The sequence below is a fragment of the Pogoniulus pusillus genome, chromosome W (genome assembly GCF_015220805.1).
Source record: "Pogoniulus pusillus isolate bPogPus1 chromosome W, bPogPus1.pri, whole genome shotgun sequence".
Classification (NCBI taxonomy): Eukaryota; Metazoa; Chordata; class Aves; order Piciformes; family Lybiidae; genus Pogoniulus; species Pogoniulus pusillus.
In genome coordinates this window covers 6,071,459-6,096,620 of record NC_087308.1, presented here as the reverse complement: position 1 = coordinate 6,096,620, position 25,162 = coordinate 6,071,459, and the positions used below count along the sequence as shown (strand labels likewise).

Below are 25,162 nucleotides of genomic sequence, written 5' to 3'. Positions count from 1 at the left end.
GGAAACCTGAACAGCTTGAATAGAAGAAGCCTTTTGGCTGTCTGCCATGTTATTGGTAGATAACATACTCTTGGCTGAATTCCCGGAATCTGTAGTAGCTGAGTCCCCCTTTTCTCCCCCTGTAGGAGTTTGAAAGTTATTGTTTTCAGAGTAAGAAAGAGATTGTTTTCCTTCTCTCTAACCCTGATCCTGTAGTGCCATATCAGGAGTTTGTGAGCTTTTAGAAATCTGTCTTCTTCCTTTGCCTAACTTTTTTCTTAAAGCAACCATGTTTGAATTTTTAATACACAAAGCTACCGTTAGTCCTAAAACTAGAATTATTAGGGATATAATTACACATGATAAGCAGAGTACTGTATTATGTGCATAGAACTCACTACAGGGGTCTGGCAGTTCACTTTTTGGCCATCATTGTGGGAATGGATTGAAGAAGAATACTAACAGGCAGATGCTGACCTTGGTTCTTACAAGCAGCAGGCTAACTTATCTCAGAAGGGATAGATAATGGACACCTCATTAATGAGAAAAACAAGGCGTGGTTTATGCTGATGGAGTGGGTTGCCCTTGACTAATTATACTAATGTGTAGGCATGTGCCTTGTGCCCTGAGGGGATATATTGCAATCTGAATGATCAATAAACATCTCTGGCATAATTTACATTGAATCGTCTGGAATACTTGTGGTTTTGCCTTTGATCACACTGATCTGTGAGGCTTTGACCACGTTTTCCACGGCAAGCAAGCATACAAGCAGCTAATTCTGCAACATTTGGCACACCAAACAGTGAGACCTGACCCCCCCTCAGGCACACGGAACAGTGAGACGTGACCTTCCTCAGCAGCTGTAAATTCTCCTCAGGCAGATGTGAAGACAGCAGGAGAGAGAGAGAAGGGAAAAGCAGGAAGCCAGTTGAATCAATCCCTGCCCCAGGGATCAGGTAAAGCATGCATAAAGGGAAATTGGGGAACCGCACCCTGATCAGGTGAGTGGCCGGAAAGGAGATGGGGTCTGCGCTCAGCAAGGAAGAAGAGGCAGTAGTGAAGCTCCTCCAATGTTTTCTCTCTAAGAGAGGTTTGTTGCATGATGGTCAGGCCTTAAGAGCCCTGTTTCGTTGGGCAAAAGAGCGATCTCTGCTCCCTGGAGTGGAGGCAGCTCTTGACGTGGTCATCTGGGAGGCCTTGGGACAGGCCCTGAAAAGAGATGTAAATGAGGGCTCCAAAGACACTGAAAAACTCATCCTTCCATAGCGATTGATCTTTGACACCCTGACGACTATGAAGGGTAAAAAAGCAGCTGCTGCTTCAGTGTTTGCAGCTTCCCAAAGGGAATAGTGGGGCCCCTAATACTCAAGCCCCCTTATCAACTACCTCGCAACTGCTTCAAGTGCCTTCTATCCCTCGGAAAAGACCCGATCAATCAAGATGAAAGCATGAAAGGCGGAGGTCAAGAAGAAGAAGAAGCGACCCGAACTGCTGACACCTCCAGTGAGCGCGCCCCCAGCATCGACAGCTCCGAAGGAAAATCGGTCTCTGTATCCACGCTTGCCGCCTTCCACACCTCTGACACCCATAGATCATCCCCACAGAGCCGAACCCTCTGGGCTGAGAAACGCACAGCTACAAGACCTTCTTGACAGACTCCAGAAGCTAGAAGCCAAGGAGGAACCAGTGCATAAAGTGGATGAGTATAATGCTGGTCACTTGCCAGCGCCCCCCGCCCCTTTTCCATTAAATCCTACAATGCCTGCCCCAGAGCCTGCCTCAGGGGGTATGTCCCATGTCCCTTGATGCCCTGCCACTCGGGACAGGGGCCACGGGGCCTGTTGATAGGAGCGATCCGGTTACTAGATGGAAAGGTATTATTAAGAATGCTCTTGTTGAGGATGAAGTGCTCCCATCAGCATTTCCTGTGGTTGCAGGGGCTCAGGGGGGAGGGCAGTGGGTCTGTCTTGGGGCTGGATGTTTCAGAGAGTTAGGCTATTTGTATTCAACAGGTTTTCAAGCAAAGGTGTTGCAAATTACACCACAATAGCACACAAAGCCTTGCTAAAGTGCTCAGCTCCTGCTGAAGATTTTGAACGCAGCAGAATGGACAGGTTCCTGCAGAAGTGAAGTGACTGATTGAGTTTCTGCTTTGGATAGCATCAAAGTTTGCAGAAAAAAGAAAGAAAAAGACTTAAAAACTCTGAAACAATGGGTGATTGCGGCAGTCCGTTTGTCTCGAGGTCGGGGAAGGGGGGGCTGGTCCTCAGTTTAGTCTTTTTGGCTTTGTTTTTTTTCTTTTGTGTGTCTTTTCATCCAGCATGACATTCCATTCCTTCCCCTTCCCTACTTGAGCACAGCCTGGCACTGGGAAGCACTCTGCCTCCCTCCCCTGGCGCCAGCTCAGTGGGGCCCACAACCCCCCTCCTGCCTGCACCTTTTCAGCAGGGAAGCACGGCTATTTTTTTTAAAGTGATAGATCCACATTTTGTATTCTACTGATACAGATCCTGATGTTTTTTATCCTTTTGATTGTAATAGATTAATTCTCTGCCTCCACAACAGTATGGCACAGCGAAAACAGAGTAGCTCAATCATAGAATTTCTACATGAAAAAGGATGCCTAATCACAGGACTTGATTTAATCTGGGCTCAACAAAATTGTAAAAATCCAGAGAAAATCCTGGAGAAATTAGCTGAGAGCTCAGACCCTGTGATTACCGAGTCTCCAACAGAGTGTTACACTGTTGTTTTGGGGTCAGTGGTGACCCAGGCTCTGGCTGAATTCGAAAATTATGAGAAAAGAATTCAGGCCTTGGAAAAGGATTTATTAGAGGAAAAGGCAAGGAGCCAAAATATCTGGGAGAACATGTGGGCACAGACAAAGAGCCTTGCGAGGCATTAAGTACCCAGGTGAAAGAAAGGATTGTAAAGTCTTCAGATACCAGATCGTCGACGCCCTTCTCTGCATATGAACTGAGTGATTCACGGGAACCGGGGAGAAAAGCAGAGAATGTCCCGAGGGACGATTTGGGGGAAAGGAATTCTTCAAAGTCAGGCAGGAGAGACACTGCTACTGACTCAAACAATTCTGCTGTATCTGCCTCTGTGCAGCGGAAAGCTGCAAAGCCGCACAGAAAGCCCAGGCCCCGACCGGACCCTCCTGTAGCTAGTGGGGAAGAGAGCTCCGGTGAGGAGGGCGCCATGGGGCAAAGACGTGTGCTGCCTGTCATAAAGACTGAGACCTTGAAGGGCAGAAAAGGTGGTGCAGGGACCACCATTGTCAAAAGGCAGTACACAGACACGCAGCTCAGCGATCTGCAGGTCAAATACGCGAGAGAGCCAGGTGACTCCATAGCAGAGTACATCTACAGAGTCTCTCGGGATATCTAAACCCATCTTAAAGCAGCTGGCAGGTTGGCAGCTGAAAGATGTAGTGCGGTGTCTTCAGACTATAGCTGGGAAGCCCAGAGGCAGCCGGGAGAAGCCCAGGACCAGCAGCTCGCCCAGCGGTGGCTCCCGGAGTGACAGCACGCCCAGAAGTGGCAGCCCCCCCGCGGGGAACTTTACCTTGTCCCCAGACAGAAAAGTTAACCCTTTCTCGTCTCCCACACGGGAGACAAAACACTGAATTATTGTAATAGTGGCTCGGCAGCTTTTAACGGTCAGCAATCATGGGGAGAGCTACAGAAGCCCCCAGAATAAAGACCTGCTGCCTAGGTGAGCCACCCGTGGTCACTGACCACCTGCCCCAGTACAAAGGGCCAACCTGTGCTTGTCAGGCTACCCTCTATAGGGGTGGTGCCAATGGCACGGGATAAACCCAGAGGTTATATGCCTGGGAAGCCCTAGAGGCAAATGGAAAAGGCCACTGGATCAGTGCACGGTGGACTGTCCCCAATTATTAATTGTCAAGCCTGGCCTTTATAGGCCAAGGCAGGTTTTGTCTCCTTACAGGTTAAAGACAGCCACGGACCAGTTCCTGACCAGCACCTGGGAAAGGGAGAACCAGCTACACAAGAGATGGAGGCATATCACCGGGGTGGCCAGTGGATGATGGCATTGGGACCCGCAGAGCGTGACCTCCAGCCATGGACTCAGAGCATCTAAGGCTCTGCCATGAACTTTGTTGCTCTACCAGGAACAGAGCAATTATTCAAACTGACTGTGTAGCTTTATGTAATACTGTTTGGGCTACTGTTAAGCCTTGTTAAGTATTGTTAAATATTTTTGGGGCGATTAATGTGTTGTTATATATTGTTAATATTGGAAAGGCAAAGCTATATATATATCAATAGGTCACAGCTTACTAAATTGCAAGAGGGTCACCTACCACTCTCAATTTCTAGACAAAGATGCTCATTACCACCGGGGTGGGATTGTCCTGGAGTCCTGTATACCCCTAAATTCCTCTCCCTCTGTGGCTTGAATGGGGAAGGAAAAGCCACCTGGTTCCCCCCCCCCCCCCCCCCGGCTTGCCCTGCAGGCCTGATGGGGGAGAGCAAATGGTCCTTCCTGCAGAAAGGGGTGCCCGTGCGGTGCCCGCGCTGGAATTGAGCTGGGACTGGCTGTGCCCTTCATGCCTAAGGAAGTGGTAACTCTGCTCTTTGTCTAAGGAGGGTATAAATATTGGGGGACTTCCCGCCTTTGGGGTTCCCACCTTGTAGTTCATTCCTGCCTGAGCCTTCTCTCCCCCCTCTCGCCTGGCCTGGATACAGTAAGAGCCCAACGCTCCAAAGGACGGCTTCACCCATTAAGGTCTTTTGTGCAAACCTTAACGATTCTTAACGACCCTCCTGCAGCTTCTGAAAGAGAGCGAGAGCACAGGCTGCTGGACTAAGTCAGCCTGATCATGAGTTATTTTGGCTCAGCTTTATTAGTAAGAAAAACGCTGTAATTTAATAGCTAAAGCCTTTTCCAACTTCTGACTTCCAAAATAGTCAGATTATCGATGGCATCCTGTAGATCTTCTCAAAGCAACTGAATCTGGTAATTAAAACTAAATTAATTTCTGAAGTGGAACAAGCCAGGGTCCAATCAATATGATTGATAAAGCAAGTTCAACTTTATTGAGTTACAGCACGGTTTATATAGAGCAAGCAGAGAGCAAGCAGGCATATTCTATGCTAATTATCAAGCTATGGATATGCTAATTGGCCGCTTAGCGCATTTTTTTAGTCCGCCCCTAGTACGCCCCTATATCCTGTTTATGGTTAGCAGTTCCTTATTCTTGTGTGCTTTGTTCTGCTTTTCTAAGTTAACTTTAGATGAAGGTCGCTGTGTCCTTGTCCTTGATTGGTGCTTCAGCGGTGAGGGTGATCTTGCAACTTTCTTCAGATATTTCAAACAAGTCCAGTAAATTTCCATGGCCTGCTTCATGCAGCCATCCTTCCACAAATTTCTGTATATAGTTTTGGGGGTGGGCTTTTGGGAAAATAAAATAACTCTATTTTTGTATAAAATTCCTGACTCGGCCACATTAATTCCCTGCCTCCACAACAGCATGTTAGGCTAATTTGCATTTGCAAAGCTACAAGGGGTTCAATTTCCATTTCAATAGCTCACACAGCCTTGGTTACACAGATTAGCTCCTGCCCTTTTTCTTTTTTTTTCTCTTGAGTTCCTGCCTCTGTCTTGAGTGTATCTGAAAAAGAGAGCAGTTTAAAAGTTTTCAGAGTAGATTTCATACTGAGGAAGAAGGATGAGGAAATGAGAGGGAGAAGCACAGGAAAGAAATAACAGGTGGTGAACAAGCCTGGGGGGCTAGACAAGATGGAGGGCAGAGGACAAAGGCGGCAAGATCTGCTGCTGGGGCTGCCAGCCCTCCTCCTCCCCCTACCCCTCCCCCCCGCCTCTGCAGCAGCTCACGGGCCTGTTCCCCCCCACCTCCTCCCTCCTTATCTCTTTGCAGGCTTCTTTGCTGGAGCAGCAGAGCCTTTGGAACTGTTTGAGCTGGATAATTACTGAGGCCAGAGTCACACCTCAGGAGATTGACTTATACACAGACTTGAAAACAATGCCAGATGTCAAAAAGTTTATGGAAAAGATAGTGACAATAACCGATGAAGACTTAGAACCATTTTCTGCCTCTGTTACGGGCGTGGATGCACACAGGCGGGTCTTTTTAGCCACCAGACAACAGTTCGCAGTCAAGACAATAGCCAATAATTCCTGACTGGGGTATTCACCCGTCGCCTTACAGATTAATTCCTACTATATGTCAATAGGCAGCGACATCTTTTGCACTCATTGCTCAGTGGCAAAAGAAAGAGAGGGAAATTGCTAGGAAATAGCAGAGATGCCAGTCCCACTGACAATGAGTGGAAAATCATAGAATGGGTATTTGTGATGGTTTGGGGGTTACCCCGCCCCCCCACACTTTTGAATTTGCCCCAGCTAACTCAGACGGACCCTGGGAATATAGATGAAGCAATTTATTTACAGCTAGCAGAATTTACAAGCAGCTATTTACAATATATACAGTTATATACAATTATATACAGAAATATACAAAGGATAAACAATACAAAAGCACAACTCCCCTCCCAGAAACCTGAGTCCCCAGGAGGGGCTCTCAAACCACCCCAACACCTCCCCCCGGCCCTCTCAACCTTACCCCAGTTCTCAGGAAGAAAAGAGGTGCAGCCAAGAGGTTAGGGAGCAAGGTTAGTAGGAGCAGGGTTAATGAGATGTGACCAGGTCTAAGGCAAAAGCAAGAGTGAGAGACAAAATGGAGAAAAAAAGTCTTTCTTCTTCCCAGAGTTCTCAGCGTGACTGTGAGAGAAGTAGACACAATTGTTTTTCATTTCACTGCCTGTTATCTAGTTCTTTTACCAAAACATTCCAGCTTGCTTCAAACTAGCACAGTATTCTTGCCCACTCATCCAAAGAACACCTTACAGACACTAAAAGCACCAAAATAGGGAAGACTAGCACAGTTTTTACTAGAGCTGAGACATTGCCTCTTAGTGAGAGCATGAGCACTATGTAATCCATATTACAAGCCACTAACCAGATTCTGGACTAGGACAAGGAATGATAGAGCTGACAAGGTAGCTAGCAGCCAGTCAGCTCGCTCCACCAATAAATGTGTTCAAATAGATTAAGACAGTCCTGTATTTTTGGAGGCCTTTTTGATGCCTTCTTGAATTTCCTTCAGCTGATAGATCTTTAGGGTAAGATAAGTTAAGGCTAAGGGTTTGTAGTATGTCAATTTTGGGATTTTAGGATATAGGGATATCATGGGATGTTTTTTCTTGGGTTTTTTCTGTATATCTGGGTATCACTGGGATCACGGGAAAAAAAAGAGGGAGAAAATGGGATTAGAGGAAAGCAGGATAGCAGAAGAAATTTTTTTCTTTTTTTAAAATTTCTGTAATTACAACTTACAGACTAGGCCAATGGATCTGCTAGCCTAGGCAATGAATATGTCTGCATTTGTTCTTGTATTTGCTTGTGTTTGATCATTTATCTTCACAGGCCTTGATGAAGACCAACCTGATTATGACCAACCTGTTTTTTCCTAAAGTGAGCAGAAGTCTTGTTCAGATGGCAGAATTGTGGAAGGACTTGAAAGGAGTACTGACATGATGATTATGTGTGTATGGATCATAAGGTTTGGATCATGGATGACGAAATTGGGTATTTTCACAAGATTTAATAGCACCTCTTGTAAAGGCCAAAGCCCACTCAATTGGCACAAGATGGCAATGTGGTTATTATCTCTTTGCAAGGGCCCTGCAAAAAGATAAGAAACATTGCCTTAAATTCTTAAAGCAGATAAAGAACTGTGGGAAAAGGCCTAATAGAATAGCCTGAAAGCAACATCTAGGGCATATCTTTGTATTATATTTAGAAATTAGCAGTTCTTAAGCACAATAGACAGACACAGCTCATAGCTAAGGAGTGTAATGAGAACATCAAGATTTCTGAGAACTATAGAGTGAATCCAGAACTATGGGAGTCTGAGGAGGAATACTGGACAGCTGATACATCTGAGAATCTACAACATTGACTGCCACACAGAGCCAACAAAGACGTGGCACACCTGCACTCTCCTGTGACTGTGATGTTCATCTGGACTTTTGGGTTTTTGAACAAATGCCTTACTGTCACTTGCAGAAATAGCTTTTGAGATTGTTAGCTAAGCTTGGATTGTTAGCTTGCCAGACTAACTATTCTCTTTCTGATCTTAGCACTACTGATTTGTAGCTGTATCATTTACCCCTGTGTTGAACAGCCTATGTAAAGTTGAAAGATCAGCCCAGGTTGCTCAAAAGAAAGAGAGGGATATGTTGGAGAAATTCTTGCTAGCAGAAGACACAGAAATGATAAACATGAACAACCCGTGCTAGGAGTGTCCTTGAATCCATCTTGGGAGTTAAGATACCAGGCACTGAGTAGCTTCCCCCCACATGCAGCTGCAGGGGGTGGAGTGCCAGCTGCAGGTGGGCGGAGTTTAGCCAGCCCCAGAGGCTGACCCTCAGATTGTTATGGTATATTGACCTATCCATGCCTTACATGTAACCCTGTACCCTCTGATTGTAACCAATCTTGGTGGAGCACGCCTCTTGCAAGAATGCATATAAGTCTCTGCATCACGGAAATAAAGCAGACTATGACCATCTAACCATATTGGTGAACAAAGAGTCATTTTACCCAGGTGCTCCACCGGCTTATGCCAATAGCAAATTACACCCCTGTGCTAGTTTGAAGCTGGCTAGAATGTTTTGGTGAGAAGAACTAGACAATAGGCTGTGAAAGGAAAAAATGGTGATGTCTACTCCCCTCAGCGTCTTGCTGAAGAAGAAACATTAGATAACACTCTCGCCATTTTCTCTCACTCTCGCTTGGGCTGCTGGCTGAGCAACAACTTACTCCCTAACCTCACCTTCCATTTGGCCTAACCCAATTTTATTCTCAACTTCTTGGCCGAACCTCTATTCTTCCTTAGGACTGGGGTAAGGTTGAGAGGGGCAGGGGGAAGGTGAAGGGGTGTTGAGAGCCCCTCCTGGGGACTCAGTTTTTTGGGAGGGGAGTTGTGTTTCTGTATTACCTTTTACTTTGTATATTTCTGTATATAACAGTATATACTGTAAATATCTGCTTGCATATTGTCCTAGCTGTAAATAAATAGCTTCATTTATATTCCCAGATCTGGCTGAGACTAGTCTGGGTAATTTCTAAAGTGTGGGTGGCGGGGAACACCCAAACCATCACAACCCCAACAGAGAAAGAGATACTAGCAGCCAATGAAGAAGTGAAAGCAGCTTCTGAAGTGATTGGAACTGAGTCACAAATGCTTTTAGCTCCTAGAACACCACTTCTAGACTAATGGGGGAGTAAACCTTCCTGTGGCCTCCAAGGCTGCAGCCACAGTGAATTTCGAGCTAAGCAATCAGGCCTGCTTGGTCCCAACAGGAGACAATTCCCATCCCCATCCACAAGAAGGGTCGGACGGAGGGAACCTGGGAACTATAGACCTGTCAGCCTGACCTCAGTGCCAGGGAAATTGATGGAGCAGGTTACCTTGGGGGTGATAAGAGCGCACCTGAGGGATGGCAAAGAGCTCAGGTCCAGCCAGCATGGGTTTAGGAAGGGCAGATCCTGCCTTTATAACCTGATCTCCTTCTTTGATCAGGTGACCCGCTTGGTGGATGTGGGGAGGCCTGTGGATGTGGTCTATCTGGACTTCAGCAAGGCCTTTGACACTGTCCCCCACAGCAAACTGCTGGCTAAGCTGTCAGCCCATGGCTTGGATGGTAACACTCTGTGCTGGGTTAGGAACTGGCTGGAGGGCCGGACCCAGAGAGTGGTGGTGAAGAATGGTGCCACATCCAGCTGGTGGCCAGTCACTAGTGGTGTCCCTCAGGGATCTGTGCTGGGCCCCATCCTCTTTAACATCTTCATAGATGATCTGGATGAGGGCATCGAGTCAGTCATCATCAAGTTTGCAGATGACACCAAGCTGGGGGCAGATGTGACTGAGTTGGAAGGCAGAAGGGCTCTGCAGTGGGACCTTGACCGCCTGGACAGATGGGCAGAGTCCAATGGGATGGGGTTCAATAGCTCCAAGTGCAGGGTGCTGCACTTTGGCTACAACAACCCCATGCAGAGATACAGGCTAGGGTTGGAGTGGCTGGAGAGCAGCCAGACAGTGAGGGATCTGGGGGTACTGATTGATACCCGCCTGAACATGAGCCAGCAGTGTGCCCAGGTGGCCAAGAGAGCCAGTGGCATCCTGGCCTGCATCAGAAATGGTGTGGTCAGCAGGAGCAGGGAGGTCATTCTGCCCCTGTACTCTGCACTGGTTAGACCACACCTTGAGTGCTCTGTTCAGTTCTGGGCCCCCCAGTTTAGAAGGGACGTTGAGATGCTTGAGCGTGTCCAGAGAACGGCGACGAGGCTGGTGAGAGGCCTTGAGCACAAGCCCTACGAGGAGAGGCTGAGGGAGCTGGGATTGTTTAGCCTGGAGAAGAGGAGGCTCAGGGGTGACCTTATTGCTGTCTACAACTACCTGAGGGGTGGTTGTGGCCAGGAGGAGGTTGCTCTCTTCTCTCAGGTGGCCAGCGCCAGAACAAGAGGACACAGCCTCAGGCTGCGCCAGGGGAGATTTAGACTTGAGGTGAGGAGAAAGTTCTTCACTGAGAGAGTCATTGGACACTGGAATGGGCTGCCCGGGGAGGTGGTGGAGTCGCCGTCCCTGGGGCAGTTCAAGGCAAGGTTGGATGTGGCACTTGGTGCCATGGTCTAGCCTTGAGCTCTGTGGTAAAGGGTTGGACTTGATGATCTGTGAGGTCTCTTCCAACCCTGATGATACTGTGATACTGTGATACTGTGATACTGTGAAGTCCAGGTAGACTACATCCACAGCCTTCCCCACATTCACCAGGCAGGTAACCTGATCATAAAAGGAGATCAGGTTGGTCAGGCAGGACCTGCCATTCCTAAACCTATGCTGGCTGGGCCTGATCCCTTGGCCATCCTGTAGGTGCTTTGCCATGGCACTCAAGATGACCTGTTCCATCACCTTGCCTGGAAGTGAGGTCAGGCTGACAGGTCTGTAGTTTTCTGGTTCCTCCTTCTGGCCCTTCTTGTGGATGGGTATCACATTGGCCAGCTTCCAGTCTTCGGGAACCTCTCCAGTGAGCGGACTGTTGATAAATGATGGAGAGTGGCTTGGCCAGCTCATTTGGCAGCTCTCTTAGTACCCTAGGATGGATCCCATCCAGTCCCGTGGACTTGTGAGGATCCAAGTAGCTCAGCAGGTCCTTTACTTCTTCCTCGTGGATTACAGGGGGATTATACTGGACACTGACTCCATTTGCCACTTCAGGAGTCCAGCTGTCCTGGAGACAACCTGTCCCATTATTGAAGATTGAGGCAAAGAAGGTGTTAAGCACCTCTGCCTTTTCCTCATCCTTTGTCACTATATTCCCCTCTCTATCTAATAGGGACTGGAGGTTGTCCTTGGCCTTTCTCTTGACATTAATATATTTGCAGAAACATTTTTTATTTTCCTTAACAGCTGTGGCCAGCCTAAGTCCTAAATGGGCTTTTGCCTCTCTAATTTTTTTTCCTACAAGACCTAGCAACATCCTTGAACTCTTCCTGGGACACGTCCCCTGTTTTCCAAAGGTGATATACTCTTTTTTTAATCTTTAATTCCTTCAGCAGCTCCCTGCCCATCCAGTCTGGCTGCCTCCCTCGTCAGCTTGTCTTCTGGCACAATGGCACAGCGTGCTCCTGTGCCTGTAGGAGTTCTTTCTTGAAGTAGGTCCAACCTTCCTGGACCCCTTTGTTTTTAAGGGATGTTTCCCAAGGAACTTTCTGAATTAGTTCCTTAAATAGGCTGAAGTCTGCCCTTCGGAAGTCCAGTGTGGAGGTTCTGTTGATGCCCCTCCTGGTTTCTCCATATATTGAAAACTCTATAATTTTGTGGTCACTGGACCCCAGGCAGCCTCCAACCACCACATCCCCTATCAGCCCCTCTTTATTTTTGAGCAGCAAGTCAAGCAGAGCTGCCCCCCTGGTAGGCTCACGTAATAGCTGGGATAAGAAGTTGTCTTCTGCACACTCTATAAACCTTCTAGACTGCCTCTTCTCTGCAGTGCTAAAGTCCCAGCAGATGTCTGGTAGGTTAAAGTCATCCACAATAACAAGGGCAGGTGATCTTGAGGCAGCCTCAATGTTTGTGTTTGCCACTTTAAGAAATAAGTGATCAAGTTTTACCTGTTCCCTGCATGTATAAATTTCCAAACTCTGAGTTTTGAAGTTTGCGGTGAATAAGTTTTCTGGCAAGTTTTAATGTTAATAAACAGTTTTCATAGTTATTAACAATCATTGCCTGGATATCAAAATTAATACAGAATATTAATTTTGCATAATCTGTCACAAACTGTGCACTCTTAAAGAAAAATATAGACACTAGAGCAGACAACACCAGAACTGGAGAATTCCACATGGCATGGAAGAAGAGATCCAAGCTCCAGCCATGAGGTTACCCAGGCACAGCAGATCGTCCAAAGCTGGGTGCAACCTCAAATCCCCATGTAAATACTTGTTCTGAAATACAAGTGGGAGGGTTCTCATGGAGTCTGACTTGATATTTAAAACTGAATGCTACACAACACCAAATCTGATCTGTAATGAAAAAGAGAGGAGTGTTTGAATTTGAGTGGGATTTATTAAGTGGTGGCATTGCACATGTTCCACAGAATATAAAGGTCCAACTGAGCCTTTCTCTACATCTGATCTTATCAAAAGAAGGGGAAAAAAGCAGCAGCAAGTACATAAAAGCTGTGTGAGCCTTATAAACAGCCTGAGGATTCATCCCTGGAGCAATCTCTCTATGCTTTCTCATCCTCATCCCTAATTTCACATCCCTCACAACACAAGAACCTCTTCTTATCATAATTAACAATTTCAATGTGTGGATTGTTTCAAGCCAATTCCATCAGTCTGTTATAGGTGGTTTCATGAAACTACATTTATAATTCCAGGAATTTGCAGTTGGAAACAAAGATATACAAAGGGGAATAGGTTACTGGAGCTTTGGCTCATCTGGAATCCAGCACAGTGATCTAGAAAGCCTCTCCATGAAGATCCAGTTGCTTTGCTCACCTTTGACCTGGAAGGAGGACCTCCGAGGACAAGTGCTGAAGCAGTCACAAGGCAATTTGGACTTTGTTCTTGCTACAAGCAGCATCCACTTGGGTGCCAATTAACAGCTCTGATGACTGCAATGATGTGGAGGTCTGGCTGATGTCTGGAGTGCTTTTCCTCTTTTTCAGACATTGTTTCTTGACAAAAGTCTTCCACCTTGGCACTCTATGGATTTTGCCAAACTTTCCAGACTCATTCTTCTCTCCTGGAAGGATCATGTTTCTCTCTTGGAAATATCCTTTTGCCAGTGTCTCACCACTCTTCTCTCTTTCTAATCTGAATCTCTCCTCTTTTAGTTTAAAACCATCACCCATGTCACAACAGGCCCTGCTAAAAAGTCTGTCCCCATCTTTCCTATAGTTGTCCTTTAAGTACTAAAAGGCCACAGTAAGGTCTTCCCGTAGCCTACTCTTCTCTGGTCTGAACAACCCTGAGTCTCTCAGCCTGTCCTCACAGCAGAGGGGTTCCAGCCCTCGCATCATTTGCCCGGCCTTTATTTGTTCTCACACCATTTCATCACAGTAGGTGAACTCAAACACAGGACAATCAGGTTTGCTGTCCTCACAGATCCTCTATCAACCCCAGGATCCGTCCGAGGCCCCTCGTCTGGGGCAGGGAAAATGCCTCAACCCACCGACTTCCTAGCATCACTCCAGCCCTGCCCAGGAACCGGCTCCGCCGCCCAATAGCGCCAAACTTGTGGGCACTGTTTCTTCCCCGTCGCCATGAGACAAAAGATGCGTTGAGGAGCGCGGTCCCAGTGCCAAGGCGGCCTCACGCCTTTAGTCCCAGTTACCCCGCCCCCCACTATGCCTGGCACCACCGCAGCAGCTTCCTTCACTGCTGAGCCTCCACACTTCCCCTTCACTTCCCATCCACTGCTGCTCCAGCAGGAAGTGGTGGCGGGAGACGAGGGAGATCTGGAGGAGGAGCTGCTTGCGGGGGAGGACTCGGAGGACTCGGCTGCTCTGCTGCTGTTCTCGGCCTCCCAGCCACTCTCGCTGCTGTCGGCGTGGACTCCGTCCTGTTATCGTCCTCCTTCGATGGGCAGGAGACGGCGGCTGGAGCACTCTGCGGAGTGGATGATCTTCAGGGCATGATGGTGGTAATGCTGTCCCACGCCTACAGCGGTGGCAGAGGCCTGGGCGGCGGCTGCAATAGTGTGGGGGCGTCGGGCCTGAATGACGAACAAGCGGCACTGCTCTGCCGAAAGAGAGTTAACACCACCGAGTGCATGCCCGTGCCCAGCTCCGAGCATGTGGCCGAGATCGTGGGTCGTCAAGGTGAGTGGGGGGAATGGGAAGGAGGAGAAACCCCCCCGGGCCGGAGGGGTAGGAGGTGAGCCGTGGCCCATCCTGGGCTTGCTGTCCTTCCCCTGGGGTTCGGAGCAGGCCTCTCCCCGCATACCCCAGCGATGAACCTGGGTGAAGGAGGCCCTCGCCTCGGTGGGAGCTTCACGGTACCTGGTGCCTACTTTTCCCAATCCACAAAGGGGAAAGGATCTCAGCACCAAACAAGCCCAGCCTGGGAAACAAGAGGTGAGAGTGAGCCCTGGGTTAGCTCAGACCTTCATTTATTGTTCATTTAGGCTATAAAACACGGTTTATAGTCTGGCCATGTACCGGTAGGTGTTGACACAGGTTTTGGTCTTTAGTGGCATTCAGCTTGTGGTCTCCAATAAGAACCTGCGTTTCACTATAGCAACTTCGGACCATTTTTTACAAAGACTTCTGAGTGAGGGACTTGAACTTGCCTTTCAGAGCAGGCTGACTGTTGCTCCAGATTTTCCACGGTGCTTACTGAGACAAAATAGGACTTTGGGAGCCAGTGAGATGGAGAATGGAGCTATGTGCAGCCCTCTTGTGTGTGAAAGTCTTTGTCTTTCCCCTCCTTGTGACTTCCTGTTGATCAGTATTGCTACACTCTGTGGGATGTTTCTTTATGCCATTGGGATAAGGTCATATCTGTGATGTCAGTGGGAGCAGGGCTTGGGGGAGTTAGAACGATGATGTTCCTCACCAGCTTTCTGGCAGTGAATCTAAATTTAAAAGCACTTTTTATATCAAAAGAAGCGCAAAGCAGTGTCAAGTATAGGTATAGAAACGCAGACAATCAAGTTGCCACTCTCTTCCTCTTCTGTGTTGTTTCTTTACTGATTTTGGGGGTAGTGTGTCCCACTTGCTGATTTGCTCTGATAATGAGCAGTTATGCTGTCTGGTTTCTGTGCATCAATGTGTCTTCTGTTTCCTTTTTATTTTTTTTCTCTTGAATATGGAAGTAGTAAAATCATGTCTAAAACAATGTAGTGCTAAAGAAATACCCACTGACCAGTGATGCTTGGGTAGGCTTTTGTTTACTCTTCTTGCTGTTATTTTAGGCTTTTTACCAGTCAAGGGTGGGGGATTTTTTGGGGTGTGTCAAAGAGGAACCAAAAGTCTTGCTGTGGAAATTGCCAGGTAGCTTCCTCTGATGTAGACAAGCCTGTTCTGTTCATGCAATATATATATATTTTTTCCACAAAATAATGTTTGAATCTCTTAAGAACTTTACACATGTCATTTGGGATGGCAGACAGGGGAGGGGAGTGGCATGGAAAGCAGAACTGAAAACTGTTATTATTGCAGTCCTCTAAAAGGGAGGGATGATTAGGCTGTTGTGTTTATTCTCCACCAGATTAGTATTGTTCTCTGTAGTGTTTTTTTCAGGACACTGAGTCACTTTGAAACAAGATAATTTAGTTTTCATAAAACTTAAGTTCGCTTATAGTTTCTCCTTTTATTCCTTGTCTGATGTCACACTCTTTGACTTTCAATAAAATCTTGAGCCATGATGGAGAGGGATTGTACCATGAACAGTATTCCAGCTACAAAAGAGAAATGGAGAGTATATTTGTGAACAAATATACTTGCATGAAAGCTTTGGTGTGAGGTGGTCCTTCAGAAGTCTCATTCAAGGGAGACTTAAGCTTAGAGACTGACTTACAAGTAGTATTAGTTTTGCTAAATATTTTTGAAGTTTCTTAGATATCCTAGTCCTTGCATTTTCCTTTTATGTCCCAGAGCTATGCCAGGTTGCTGCACAGGTGCTCTCATCCACCTGCTTTGCCTCTCTCTGTGCTGTCATGGAGAGTAGCAAAGGCTCTCTAAGCTTTTGCTATATTGTGTAGTTTCTAGTGCCTCACATTCAAGCAGAAGCATCGAAAAACCAAAACAATCTTTCAGTCCCATGGGAAGATTTCTCCCTAGGGTAAGTGAAAGGTAAACACTGGCCATGTTTCCTTTTCACTTGGCCTTGCTTTCCAGACAACAGGGTATTGTTTTGGTTAAGTAGAAACGACTTTCTTAGGCCTGCCCAGCACCTGCAGGTGGGCTGGACTGAGGAGTGGTCTTTATATTGTTTAAGTAATATTATCCAATTATATAAATTGCTTACTGTCTTTTACCAATGCATGGGAACAACATAAAAGTGGTCTGAATTGTGGGCTAGTCCTATTTTGGAACATTATAAAAATGGTGGACAGGCCAGGATCGAGGCCCTTGCCCTTGCCCTTGCGCTCTTCCCTTGCCTTGCCTTGCCCTTCTGGGTTTTTCCCGGACTTCTAACAACAACAAACTGCTCGCCGATCTAGCCTCGCCTCGGGCGGACGCCGAGTCGCAGAGGCTAAAGCCTGCATGCCTGGACCCTCATCGGGAGAAAGGGACTCCCTACCAAGCTACAGACTACAGACTGTGAGTAGCTGACGAACTGTTAACTCAAACCTCAGAGACTCAAAGAACTCTCTTTAAACATCATAGACTCTTTAATTTGCCATTTTCGGAAATGTTACTTTGATCTCAATCAAAAGAATTCACAGTGGTGGTGTAGTTTCGGGAAGAGGGAATTCGCATTCTTTGCAATAAATCACTGATAAAATAGTCAACGCCTCGCGTATTTCCCCCATAAATTCTGCCGCGAAACTGTGTTCCACGACAGAATTGGTGTCAGAAGTGGGAGTGAGGAACTGAAGTAACAGCCGAGTTTAAAAATGGCCCAGTTCGGAAGGAGTTCTCCCGCAGCAGGAGATGCCAGATCGCCAGATATCGCAGACGCCCTGTATGCTAGATTTGCTTCGGCGTTTGAATCAGCAAATTTAAGGAAAGCTATGACGGCAACGGCGAATGAGCCTATAGAGCAAATAAATGTTAGGAAAGCTAATATAATCGTGTCTCTCTACGAAGCTTTTGGAGATGTCGAGGGAGTTGACAAAGAAAGTTTTTTTGATCTGGGTGTTGGCGTGTTCAGGTCTCAAGTTGATATAGAGGCTTGTAAACATGAGGTTGATGTTTGGAAGTCAGAGGTCAAAAAGCTGAATGCGGAGAATGCCCGGAAAGAATTGCATTTGAAGGAGGCGCAGCAAGAAATTAAGTCGTTGCAGAGAGAGAGAGAGGCGATGTTGAAAGACGCGGTCAGGCAAAATTTGGGTTTTTGCGCAGAGCCTGCTGTGGCTGAAGACAGGATAAAAATTGTGGAGGAAAAGTTAGACAGAGTGCTTAGCCGAATGTCGCGGGCAAATACTCCGCGAATGCAATCGATCGTTAGTTCCCGCGCGGACACACCGCAGCCGCGATCGCGTATCGGGTCTCGGACAGAAACTCCTCAGCTCTCGACCCGAACTCGGGAGTCAACTGGTTATCTAGGCTTGCCAACTTTTACTCCGATATGTCCTGAGAAGTCACAGCAGCCCGTGGTTCGCCGGAAAGAGCCGGTAACTACCCCCACTCAGACCCAAGAGTCGCAACTCTTGCGTTCTCCGCCTAAGGTCTCTCGCGCCGGTACGCCTTCCCACGAGCCCGACTTCTTTAAAATGTCGCCGGCAAGGCATCTTCCTTTGCCACTGAATCCCCAACCAGCGGCACAACCACCCCTATTGCCATCACAAGCCCCATTACTGCCTCAGCCGCAAGTCAAGGCAGAGACGACTTTACAGTATGGGTTGGCGACGTGCCCGCGGGAGGTGCCCAGACAGCCTACCTTGTTGCTGCTCCAGCCAGCCGCCGCTTTGCCTCAGCCGCAGCCAGCTCAAGTCCCGGTGATTCCGCCGATGCCGGCACCCCAGCCACCGGCAGCGCCATTACTAATAGTAACGGAGCCGATAGCCCAGACACAGCCGCAATCATTGCTGCCGCAGCCACCAGTCCCGCAGCAGCTGCTTGCAATGCCGCAGGCAGCAGCTACAGTGCCGCTTTTCCCGGCACAACTGTCTCCTCAATCTCAGTTCGTTCCAGTTTTCCAGCCGGTCCCGATGCCGTCTCAAACTCAACCATCGGCAGCGCCGCCGCAGCCGCCATCTTCCCAGCCATCTTCACAACAACCGCCATCTTCTCAACCGCCACGCCCCGAGCAGTCAGCGCTGAGCGGCACGCCTGTGCAGCACCACGCCGCGTCGCAGCCTGCAGTTACGTCTATTGATAGCGACACGGAAGTGGAGGAGGTGCACGGCAAAATGAAGACCTACTCCGTAAATCCTCTCTTTGCATCTGAAACTTCGCAAGGACCGAAAGGAGGCAAAACAATAACCACGAAAATCAAATCGTACACAGAAACGCAGATAGACGATCTTAGGGAAACTTATTACAGTATCACAGTATCACCAAGGTTGGAAGAGACCTCACAGATCATCAAGTCCAACCCTTTACCACAGTGCCCAAGGCTAGACCATGGCACCAAGTGCCACATCCAACCTTGCCTTGAACTGCCCCAGGGACGACGACTCCACCACCTCCCCAGGCAGCCCATTCCAGTGCCCAATGACTCTCTCAGTGAAGAACTTTCTCCTCACCTCGAGCCGAAATTTCCCCTGGCGCAGCCTGAGGCTGTGTCCTCTTGTTCTGGAGCTGGCCACCTGAGAGAAGAGAGCAACCTCCTCCTGGCCACAACCACCCTTCAGGTAGTTGTAGACAGCAATAAGGTCACCCCTGAGCCTCCTCTTCTCCAGGCTAAACAACCCCAGCTCCCTCAGCCTCTCCTCGTAGGGCTTGTGCTCGAGGTCTCTCACCAGCCTCGTCGCCCTTCTCTGGACACGCTCAAGCATTTCGATGTCCCTCCTAAACTGGGGGGCCCAGAACTGAACGCAGTACTCGAGGTGTGGTCTGACCAGTGCAGAGTACAGGGGCAGAATGACCTCCCTGCTCCTGCTGACCACACCATTCCTGATGCAGGCCAGGATGCCACTGGCCCTCTTGGCCACCTGGGCACACTGCTGGCTCATGTTCAGGCGGGTATCAATCAGTACCCTCAGATCCCTCTCTGTCTGGCTGCTCTCCAGCCACTCCGACCCCAGCCTGTATCTCTGCATGGGGTTGTTGTGGCATGGGGTTGTTGTTATTCCCGCATGCCTAATGAATCTATAATTGAGTATGTGTATCGCGTGGTGCAAAGGGAGGCGGAAAGGATTATCTTATCTCGTGAAGAGGTGGGGAGAACTAACTGGGGACCTGAGGTATTTCTTGGGGATGGTCCTGAGGGAAACCTTGCATTGAGTGCTAGGATCTTTCACTGGGCTAGTGCTTATGAGGCTTTGGACAGGGGTGATCCTACAGAGTTTTGGATCAGATCCCCTGTTGAGTTAAATGAAGCATTTACTGTGGTTGCCTGTATCCAAGCTGTGAATCATAAGGGGTTATATGCACATGCCATGGATGCTCCAGTAGAGCCACAGAGGCTTGGACCTCTGATAAGGGGTATGCCTGGCTTCATAAAGGCTGAAGGTATTAGGATAAGGAGACAAATCGAGGATGCAATACAACAGAATGAAGGGCAAGGACAAAGTTCACAAAGTGTAGTACATCATCCTACGTGGAGGGAAGTGCTTACAGAACTAGTCACTCTAGGGAGACAAATGGGTTATCATGATCCTTTATCTGTGCCAGAATCTGTCTTTCAGAAGGAAAAGCAGTCTGGAGGCAGGAGCAGCTCTGCATCACGAGGAAAACACCAAACAGTGCGACATGCCTGGACATTTGGTAACCCTAATGAGAGTCCAAGATCGAGCCCACGATCAAGTCCCAGGGGGAGCCCTGAGCTTAATCGTTGCTCTGAATCTGGAGTAATCTGGGTACCGAACTCTCAAGGTAGGGGTGTAATCCCACTGCAGGAACAGAAATATGCAGTGAAACCTCGTGATGTGTTTCAGAGGAAACAGGCAGAGCGTGATCCTGCGAAGAATGAGCTCAGTACTGTAAGTAAAACCATGTTTGAGATGAAAAAACTGTTAGAACAGATACTGAAAGGAAATGGTGACGGAAAGGTGAAGCAGAACCGTAAGAAAGGCTCTGCAAATACGTCTCCTATCAAGTCAGGTTCTCCTGATCGGGGAGGGGATAAGGACAAATCAAAAAACTAGGTGTGGCGGTGAATGATTCAGGCCACACTCATCGCTCTGTTTCTGAATGTCGATGGTCTGAAAAACCTGAACCCTATATCATGATTCCTACTGGACCAACTAGAGCTGCTGTCAAATACCTAATAGATACAGGTGCACAAATTACAGTACTAAATGCACAACTAGCAAAGCATCTGAGAATATTGCCATCCCGGAGAAAGGTAAACATAACAGGTGTTACAGGACAACCTGAAACATGCTATTTAGCCAAAGCACAGCTGTGGCTACCTGGGGAGAAAAGAGGTACCCTGGTAGAGTTAGCATTGGGCTCGTGTAAACATAATATCCTTGGATTTGATGTTCTAGCAGGTAGAAGATGGCATCTTCCTGACGGAACATTATGGAGCTTTGGTGCTTATGAGGTGAGGAATAAGAGGCAAAGGTTAGTCCGTACTTGTGTTCGTTTGTTGCAAACAGCTCCTCCATTGCCAAAGTCACACATTACTTGTGTTGCACAGTATCCATTGCCAGCTGCAGCTAAGCAAGGTATCACTGAAGTGATAGCTGATCTTGAGAAGAGACAGATTATCACTAGAACTCATTCTCCTTACAATTCACCTGTTTGGCCAGTCCGAAAATCGAATGGCCGATGGAGATTGACGGTAGATTTCCGGAAGCTAAATAGTAACACTCCTCCTCTTACTGCAGCAGTTCCTAGTCTTTCATCCACAGTGACAGCAATCCAAGCGGCTTCTCACACCTGGATGGCGACTCTAGACGTGAAGGACATGTTCTTCATGGTGCCATTGAGAGAAGAGGACAAACCGCAGTTTGCTTTTACCTGGCAAGGTATTCAGTACACATTCAACAGTCTTCCACAAGGGTACAAACATAGCGCAACCATTGCACACAATGCACTTGCAGCTTTGCTTGACACTGTTCAGCTTCCTAAGGATATTAAGATGTACCATTACATTGATGATATCTTGGTGGGAGGGAATGACAAGGAGCAAGTTGGCGCAGTGGCTGAGAACATCCGAGAACTGTTGACTAACCAGGGTTTGACCATTCCAAAGGAAAAGTGTCAAGGTCCAAGTCAAGAGGTAAAATTCCTGGGATCATGGTGGATAGCAGGTGCAGTGTCTGTACCAGATGACACTCTTCAGAGCATTGAAAAGGGCCAAATACCCCAAAATAGAAAAGAGTTACAACAATTGTTGGGTACTCTGGGTTACTGGAGGAAACATATTCCAGGTTTCTCAGTAATTGCCCGTCCTCTGTATGATTTGCTTAAGAAGAACAAGCATTGGGATTGGACTCCAGAACATTCTGATAGCCTGAGGTTTCTCAAGGACGAACTAAAGGCATATCAGAAGTTGGGGCCATTACACCCAAAAGATGCCCTGAGGGCTGAATGGGGTTTTTCCGCGAATGCCTCATACTGTGGAATTTTCCAGAGAGGACCCAATGGTCCTAGTAGAGCTCTCTTGTTTTCATCAACAGCATTCAAAGAGGCCGAGATTCGGTATTCGGATTGGGAAAAGGGACTTCTTTCCCTAACTCGAGCTGTTAAGGAAGCAGAAAAGCTTCGTACTGCACAAGATGTTGTGGTGCAAGGCCCATTTCCTCTGCTAAAAGCGATCCTTAAAGGATCTCCTCCACCAGAAGGAATTGCCCAAAAGGCTACTGTTAGAAAGTGGTATGCCTACTTATAGGGAATTTCACAGCTGATGCCGCTGAAAGAGGGACCTACAAAGGTATCCAAACTTCAGCAACCCATAAATCCTGATAAAGCTCTGCTTAGTCAGCCATATAAGCCTTCTCCTATTCAGGTAGCCCCTGAGATAACCGCAGACTCCGACAAATCGGGAGTGTGGTTCACAGATGCATCCTCTCGGAGGGTAGGGGCGAAGTGGCACTACAAAGCCGCTGCCTTGGAGATTGCTACAGGCCAGACCATCACTGAAGAAGGTGATGGCAGTGCACAGGTAGGGGAGTTGCGTGCTCTTATAATAGCAGCCGAGAAAGGAGCAACAACTATTTACACTGATTCTTATTCCACGTTCAAAGGCGCCACTGAGTGGATTTGCCAGTGGGAAGCGAATCAGTGGAAGGTATCAGGTGTGGAAGTCTGGAGAGTCGAAGACTGGAAAAGGCTATTAGAGATTGGCCGATCCAGACCCCTCAAAGTTGGTTGGGTAGAAGGGCATTCCAAAAAGCAAACACCAGCTACCACCTGGAATAATCAAGCTGATTTCCTGGCAAAGATCAACATAGTGGATGAGGACAAAGGAGAATGGTGGAGATTAGCTGAGTGGCTTCATATTAAAAGAGGACATTCAGGAAAAGCAGACCTTTACTTTGAGTGTAGGTCTAGAGGGTGGCCAGTTTCTATGAGTACCTGTAAGGAACTCATTTCATCTTGTCCACAGTGCAGAATCAGGCTTAAAACAAATCATCCCAATCTAGCTCCAGCACAGCATATCAGAGAGGACAAAAGGTTATGGAGCACATGGCAAGTTGACTATGTGGGTCCTTTAAAGCCCTCACACGGGAAGAAATACATACTGGTGGGGGTGGAGGTGGTTTCAGGATTAGTCATGGCTACAGCAACTAGTGCTGCCACAGGAGCTCAAACTATTGAGGTCTTGAAGCAGTGGTTTAGTGTCTTACCAATGCCAGAGTACATCCAAAGTGATAATGGATCTCACTTTACAGCATCTTCTGTACAAGACTGGGCTAAGGGTGAAGGGATTACATGGGTGTTCCATACTCCCTATTATCCTCAAGCTAATGGTATTGTAGAGAGAACAAATGCTCTGGTTAAGAAACATGCCATGGTATCCAAAGGTAACTGGGATAAATGCTTGCCATACGCAGTTTTCATTGTGAACAACAGATGGGGTAATTATGGTAGTCCTAAAATAAGGGCATTTTGTCCTGACAATCCAGTGGAGAATGTTTGACATCCACCAGATAAATCTCAGCACTCTCAACAGTCATTACACAAATTACAGGTGGGACAACCAGTAATGGTAAACTTACCTTCAATTGGAGTTGTGCCTATGACCCTGACAAAACCAAATGGGTTGTATGCTTGGGAAGCAACTGATGTAAGTGGGAAGACTCATCGTATCAGTGCACGATGGATTCTCCCAGACTTCTGAACTGCTTTTGCATATACCAGGTTTTCTGCTTTGTAAATATTCAATAAAGCTTTGTTTATTCAGGGGGGTGGGCATAAGTATTAAGTTAGTTTAAATTAGAGCTATGCTTATGTATTAGTTATGTTAAGAGTTAAATATAAGTTGTATTTCATTTTTGCTTTTTCGATTCTTGGCTTAATGTGAGCCAGGGGGTGGAGTATGTCATGGAGAGTAGCAAAGGCTCTCTAAGCTTTTGCTATATTGTGTAGTTTCTAGTGCCTCACATTCAAGCAGAAGCATCGAAAAACCAAAACAATCTTTCAGTCCCATGGGAAGATTTCTCCCTAGGGTAAGTGAAAGGTAAACACTGGCCATGTTTCCTTTTCACTTGGCCTTGCTTTCCAGACAACAGGGTATTGTTTTGGTTAAGTAGAAACGACTTTCTTAGGCCTGCCCAGCACCTGCAGGTGGGCTGGACTGAGGAGTGGTCTTTATATTGTTTAAGTAATATTATCCAATTATATAAATTGCTTACTGTCTTTTACCAATGCATGGGAACAACGTAAAAGTGGTCTGAATTGTGGGCTAGTCCTATTTTGGAACATTATAAAAATGGTGGACAGGCCAGGATCGAGGCCCTTGCCCTTGCGCTCTTCCCTTGCCTTGCCTTGCCTTGCCCTTCTGGGTTTTTCCCGGACTTCTAACAACAACAAACTGCTCGCCGATCTAGCCTTGCCTCGGGCGGACGCCGAGTCGCAGAGGCTAAAGCCTGCATGCCTGGACCCTCATCGGGAGAAAGGGACTCCCTACCAAGCTACAGACTACAGACTGTGAGTAGCTGACGAACTGTTAACTCAAACCTCAGAGACTCAAAGAACTCTCTTTAAACATCATAGACTCTTTAATTTGCCATTTTCGGAAATGTTACTTTGATCTCAATCAAAAGAATTCACAGTGGTGGTGTAGTTTCGGGAAGAGGGAATTCGCATTCTTTGCAATAAATCACTGATAAAATAGTCAACGCCTCGCGTATTTCCCCCATAAATTCTGCCGCGAAACTGCGTTCCACGACAACAGTATTCCAGCTACAAAAGAGAAATGAGCAGAAGGAACGGAGAGTATATTTGTGAACAAATATACTTGCATGAAAGCTTTGGTGTGAGGTGGTCCTTCAGAAGTCTCATTCAAGGGAGACTTAAGCTTAGAGACTGACTTACAAGTAGTATTAGTTTTGCTAAATATTTTTGAAGTTTCTTAGATATCCTAGTCCTTGCATTTTCCTTTTATGTCCCAGAGCTATGCCAGGTTGCTGCACAGGTGCTCTCATCCACCTGCTTTGCCTCTCTCTGTGCTCTAGTGCAATTCAATCTGCCTCAACCAAAGCTGGACAGAACTGCACCGTTCACTGACAGTTCTGCTCTCTCTTAAAATGAAGATGTTGCATATTCTCTTCCTTGCACTGTAACCAACTGGTCAAACAGCTTAAGTTTTATGCCAGTGTGCTAGTTTG

General features: G+C 47.3%; 1 protein-coding gene across 1 annotated transcript in view; it reads left to right on the top strand.

Annotated features, from left to right (window-relative positions):
* The first annotated feature begins 14,170 nt into the window (after positions 1-14,170).
* LOC135192842 (RNA-binding E3 ubiquitin-protein ligase MEX3C-like) overlaps positions 14,171-25,162 on the top strand; it is a 62,650-nt gene continuing 51,658 nt past the window's right edge. Inside the window, 1 exon segment of the mRNA XM_064176225.1 lies at positions 14,171-14,429. Coding sequence (XP_064032295.1) covers positions 14,243-14,429 — 187 coding nt within the window. The 5' untranslated portion in view covers positions 14,171-14,242.